Consider the following 6014-nt stretch of genomic DNA (forward strand, 5'->3'; position numbering starts at 1 on the left):
GATGCAATCAGCTGGTTTTCCTTAGATAGAAAACTTTGAATCAATCTGACTGGATGATCTGGTGAACTGGAAAGTGACCTGAGATGATGTGAATTGGAGCTATAGAAATAAACTGAATAGAATTGAAATGAATTGAACAATGGAGGAAACCTCAGATTCGATCCAGGCTGCGATCCAATCTCCAGTCAGAGATAAACCAGTTTACACCTTGATTATTGATCAATAGAGGATTCTTACCTACAGGTGAATTCAGACACTATGGTCTCTTCCCTCCAGCATGAAGCTAGCTCCTTCTCCCTAAAGCTCTAAGCTAACCAGGCCTTCAGATGAAGAGCAACCATCATAACTCTACCAGCTCAGGTCCTTTTAAAGCCTTCAGATGAAGAGCAATCATCATCACTCTACCAGCTCAGGTCATTTTAAAGCCTTCAGATGAAGAGCAATGATCATCACTCTACCAGCTCAGGTCCTTTTAAAGCCTTCAGATGAAGAGCAACCATCATCACTCTACCAGCCTTTGTCCATTTAAAGCTTTCAGACTCACCTTGGTGAACCTGAGCTCCATGGCAGGAACTCCTGCAAACGCAGTGAAGCTGTAGGCTCCACTGTTCAGGTACAGAGGCTTCATGCTGAGGAGACACAACAACATCATCTTCATCATCATCATTATCATCATCATCATCATCCTCATCCTCCTCTCCATGTCATTGATGTGTTCTGTTCCTCACATCCTCCAGCTGCCTCCATCTCTTTCCGCCTGGCTGTAGATGGTCTGACCCGCATGTTTGGGATGTTCCACCTGCAGAACCAGAACACGTCTTAGAACAGGTGAGAACTGGTGTTCAGACCAACATCTCAGGATCATCCTGAATGACCTTACTTCAAGGCTGTAGTTTTAACTGATAAATGATAAAAGGCCCGTACTTGATTAGCCCCTCACCCAGTCTCTAAGCAATTTCCCACTGATGGCGGTGAGCTTTATTGTATCCACAGATGTTCTGGGGCAGAACAAGAGCTGCTGTGTTATCTGCTGGTGTTTCACCAGAGGACTTAATGGCAGAGACAGATTTTTGAACCAGCAACCCAACCCTTACTGAATAAAGCCCCGCCTCCTGATCCGCCGTCACCTCAGACACAACTAAAGGGACCAGAGCGACGGTCCCTGTGGAACTACTGGTCTGTTCTATAGAGAACTGGAACCAGCCAGTAAGAACTCAGCTTGTTCACCTGTTTGATGGCTGCATCCAGCAGGTCAACCAGTAGAGGACTGGTGTGGGCTGACAGGTTATCATCACCTGTGGAACAACACATCTCTGATTGGCTGGGAGAGAAAAACAAGCTCTCTGATTGGCTGGAAGCTCAGTTTACCCATGATGGCCTGGTCCAGGCTGAAGTAGGCCACGGCCTTCAGGTGGAGCATGGACAGGTAGCTCTGAGGAGAACAGGTAAAGGTGAGTCAGCGTTCAGTTTGAAGATCATCTAGAAGGTTTGTGGGTGAAGAACCTCCAGCCATTCCGTGGCTCCAACGTTCCCAAAGTCTCCAGCGTCCCAGCTGACGAAGAGCAGACTGCGTCTGGGACTGAAACCTGAAGCATCCATCAGGTGTTTCACAATAAAATCACCTCTAGGGGAACTCCACCTGTCTCTGGGGGCGGGGCTTACCGTTCTTCACCATGGCTGAGAAGGTCCGAGCCAGCTCCAGCAGGATCGCCGTTCCCACTCCGGACTTCACAGCTCCTGGACCTAAAGAGTCCCTCTGAGCTCCCAGTATGATGTACTGGTCTGAGCCAGAGGTTGAAGGTTTAGAGCCGATGGGGGAGGATTCACCTGTCCAGTGATGTCAGAGCATACCTGGCTCAACGCGGCCCTCCAGGGAAGAGAAGATGTTGTTGAGCAGAACCGGAGTCATCAGGTTATGGACGGACATCTGGACCTTCCGCCTGGAGCTGAACTCTGGACCGAGGACGCAGCGGACGTACGGCAGCCGACCCCGCCAGGACGGAGGGCAGGCGGGACCTGACAGCTGGCTGAGGAGAACAGGAGGGCGGGCAGGTAATAATCCCACCTGGGCAGATAAAGGAGGGGGCGGGGCTTACCTCAGCAGCTTGGCGGCCACCGTGGCGGTGATGGGCAGGGCTGGGATCAGCGGCAGGCCGGAGGACGGGATGGGAGGGAACTTTGAGTGGTTAAAGGAGGGGAAGCCGGGGGTGAAGGGGTCCCCGGACCCCAGGTGGACCTGCAGAGGGAGGCTCTGATTGGTCAGGAGCTCAGGTGAGTCTCAGGTGAGTCTCAGGTGAGTCTCAGGTGAGTTTAGGCGTGTTTGTGTTACATGTTCAGAAACGGCGGTGTGAGCGTTCAAGCCGAGGCGGCGGGGGTCCTGTGGCAGGTCAGCAGGGTCCGGATAGATCAGAACCCCACCCGCTCCGTTCCTCTCAGCCAACCACACCTTCTCAGCATAACTGACTCCGCCCCCTACCCGCATCACCACCACGCTGCTGGCCGCGGACACGCCTACGCTCCTCAGCCAGTTAAAGTCCTCTGGACGGCCGTAGTTGGCATAGACCACGCCCCCCTGCAGACAGGACGCCAGAGATGACTGTGGTTACCATGGTGACCAGCGCCTCCTCCAGGTGGTGGTCCTACCGTGTAGTTTCCTGCGGCGCTGTAGGGGCAGTAATCGATTGGGTTCAGAGGAATCTGCTCTAGGATCTGACCTGCAGGGTCCACCAGCTGCAGGGAGCTCCTCTGAGTCCTGCAGGCAGAAACACGTCAGTGAGCCGCAGGAACTAGACTCTGGATTAAAGACTGTTTTAATGTCATGGATTCTTTTAATCTTGTATAGTCTGTGTCTGGTCCAACGCATGAGTACGGACACACACTTGTTCTATCATGCAGTCTGCCCATTCTTAAGCTAGAGATCTTTTCAGAGGTATTTTCTGATCCTATGCCTGTAATATTTCAGGTTGCTTCTTAATATATTCCAGTTAAATCCACTGCCGCTGCTACGTACTGTAGCATCACTAACCCTCCACTGCTGCTCAGTTTCTGCAGCTTTCACTCATAACTCCATTATTCCAGAGTCTGTGCAGCACAGAGGAGCTCATGGTTTCCCTCCGTCTGTCATTAGTCTGTATTAGAAACTGTAGCATCATTAAAAACTAAACAACATTAAAGAAGATCAGATTAAATGGACTAGATATCAGTCAGCTAGCATACATTGGATAAGTCATGGATACGTTTGATATAAGCTATGAACACACTGACGAACATGGAAACACTCTGGAACACGTCAACATAGGGAAAGTATCCAGTGGCGGATCTAGACCAAATGTACCAGGGGGCCAGGAGGGGGCCAGCGTGTTTTCCTGGGGGTCCAGAAAAGCAGGAAATAAAAAACAGGGCAGGAGATTTTATATTAAGAGAGCTGCATGAAGGGACATTTATTTTCAATTAGGTTCAATAAAAATTGTATTTCTTATGAAGTCAATATACATTCATAATTTAGGAATTTTACAGATTTATTTACTTAAGTTAGAATTACCATTTTCTATTAAATCTGAATTAGAACTCAGAAAAACTGATAAATTCAGCTATAAAAATCAGAGTACCTTTTTTTATTTGTTAAGAAAAAAAACATTTAGCAGATGAAAAATGGGATCCTATCTCAGTACGACTGAAGCTATCACCTTACTGTTTTTAAATAATTAGTAAAGGAAAAAATGAAATAGATCCAAAAGATGTAGCTTTAGACTGGTTCAGGTCATATTTAGAGACTGAACTTCCTGGTTCAGCCTTGGTGACCCTGTTTCCTCCTCTGCTCCTCTCTCATGTGGAGCATCCTCCTCCATCTCAAGTCTCCAAATGGTTCAAAATGCCTTTTAACAGGCAAACGCTGCTATAAGCTCATCTCCCCCATTCTAGCCTCTGTCCACTGGCTGCCATACATTTAAGAATTCATTTTAAATTTCTTTTATTTGCTTTTAAATCTCCGCATGGCTTTTATCCACCGTACCTCTCTGAGCTTCACAGCCTTGTAGACCATCTGGTTCTCAGGTTCAGCTGCTCCTGATGGAGCCTAAAACTAAGCAGAAGATCAGAGGGAACCGAGCTTCACTGCTGCAGCTCCAACGCTGTGGAATAACCTCCTTTAGAACATCATGCAGGCCTCTAGTCTCACTGGTTTATCAAAAACATTATTGGAGGGTTTTGGTCAATTTAATGCCAATCAATTTTCCAGATGTTGAAGGTTCTACGTTCATCTAATCTAATAAGATCCCAGAAGGAACATCAGGAGAACATCCAGCTATCATGGAGTCCAGGAAGGAGAAACTCCAGAACCAAAGAAGACCTGCTGAAGGTTCTGCTGGATCTGATAGGAACCATTGAAAGCAGGGAACCATGGTAACGACTGAACGAAGGGAACCAATCAGAACAGCTGCTGACCCACCTGATCCAGGACCAGCCACCGCAGGTAGAGGTCAGGTGGAAGCTGGACCAGAACGTTCTGACCCAGTCCCTGTAGACCCAGCGGTTCTCCAGCAGGGGGCTCACCTGTCGGGGAACTGCAGCGTGGCGTACAGAGACTCGGTCCAGGTGTGGTCCATCGGCAGCTTCCTGAAGCGTCTCAGGATCTCTGAGGCCAGAGCCGTTCCCTCTGAGGAACCTGGAGGATGAGCCGCTCTGCTGACCCGACTGACAGGAAACACATCCACCAATCACAGAGCTCCAACCAGCTCCCAGGTTTCCATGGTAACAGTTCCTGTTTACCTGACAGAGCTGTGGAGATCTTCCTCCTGCAGCTGCCTCCTCATCATGTCCCGTAGCTCCCCCAGGTAAAGCTCCGCCCCTCCATCTGCAGGCCGGTTAGCCCCGCCCCCCGGCTGCTTGCTCTCCTCCCCCAGCCCCCCCTCTGGGGAGCAGTGGGCCCGCCCACTGAACACAGCGTAGGCCAATAGGAACGCTGACAGAGGAAGACGTCGGTCACATGATCAGGTCTTCATCAGCTGATCTTCATCAATGATCTCACCTGCAGTGAACGTCGCCGCTCCATAGACACCCAGCCATGCACAGCGCCTCCTGTTACCATGGAGACACCTCCGCTCCCACCCTCTGATGTCACAGACTGGCCCCGCCTCCTCCTCGGTATCTAACGCCTCAAAGTTTAGCTCCTCCCTCTGGGCTCCACCTTCCTCATCAGACGAGTGATGAAGAGACACTGAGGAAGACTACAGAGAGAACAACGTAACCATGGTTACAGGACAGAGGGGCGGGGCTTAACCCTGTAGGGACTCACCTGTGTGAGGTGAGCACTCAGGGTTCCCATGATGCTCTGCAGAGAGAAGACTCAGAATCAACCTGAGCTGGAAACCAGTTCTTTACTGGGTGGAGGTCAAAGGTCAGCTGAACCCTACAGGTCCTCCATTGTTCCTGTGATCGACTCTGTCTGGTCAGTACAAAGCTGAGGTAGAGGCTCCGGCATGCTGTGGGTCTATTCTAGTGAAGAACTTTTCCTTCAGTCTATCACTAAAGTTTTATTTGTGTTATTTTATATAATTTATATTATTATATATGTCATATTCTTTTTGTTTGTCTGTTTTTATAAATGGTTTGCTCTGTGTTGCTTTTCTTTTCCCCTTATTGTTCAGCACTTTGATTGAATGGGATTTAACAGCAAAGTTTTAATTTTCATTATCAGTGGACTTCATCACATTCCACCTGGTCAGGATGGACCGATGGCTTCAACATCCAGTCCATCCTCTGAGGAGCTGAGTCAGCAGATACCTGCCCGTCCTCAGGTGGGAGGGAGAACCTTTGTTGTCATGGTAACGACATACAACCAAATGTGGTCTAGCAGCAACAGCATCACTCCTGGTAGGAAAAAGTTTCATGGCAGGTTCAATGGAAACATTTGAGTGAAATAAACTTTTTTAAATCATCCTCATTGGGCTCCCTGCATTAAGACAGGAGATCTTCATCTACATCCTGTCCACTACAGGGGGGTGCTGATTGGTTGA

General features: G+C 49.1%; 1 protein-coding gene across 1 annotated transcript in view; it reads right to left on the reverse strand.

The window, feature by feature from the left end:
• The window catches only part of tfr2 (transferrin receptor 2), a 13178-nt gene extending 7855 nt beyond the window's left edge, over window positions 1-5323 (reverse strand). The window contains exons 1-14 of the mRNA XM_015404732.1: window positions 5294-5323; window positions 5027-5225; window positions 4768-4960; window positions 4552-4692; window positions 2644-2752; window positions 2330-2572; window positions 2097-2236; window positions 1852-2027; window positions 1663-1782; window positions 1504-1586; window positions 1369-1432; window positions 1228-1295; window positions 729-799; window positions 545-629 (exon numbers count right to left, since the gene is read on the reverse strand). Of these exons, the coding sequence (XP_015260218.1) occupies window positions 545-629; window positions 729-799; window positions 1228-1295; window positions 1369-1432; window positions 1504-1586; window positions 1663-1782; window positions 1852-2027; window positions 2097-2236; window positions 2330-2572; window positions 2644-2752; window positions 4552-4692; window positions 4768-4960; window positions 5027-5225; window positions 5294-5323 (1722 nt within the window). The remainder of the gene's footprint in view (window positions 1-544; window positions 630-728; window positions 800-1227; window positions 1296-1368; window positions 1433-1503; window positions 1587-1662; window positions 1783-1851; window positions 2028-2096; window positions 2237-2329; window positions 2573-2643; window positions 2753-4551; window positions 4693-4767; window positions 4961-5026; window positions 5226-5293) is intronic.
• Between the last annotated feature and the right edge of the window lie 691 nt (window positions 5324-6014).

The sequence above is a fragment of the Cyprinodon variegatus genome, unplaced genomic scaffold (assembly GCF_000732505.1).
Source record: "Cyprinodon variegatus isolate N-32 unplaced genomic scaffold, C_variegatus-1.0 Scaffold1845, whole genome shotgun sequence".
NCBI lineage: Eukaryota > Metazoa > Chordata > Actinopteri > Cyprinodontiformes > Cyprinodontidae > Cyprinodon > Cyprinodon variegatus.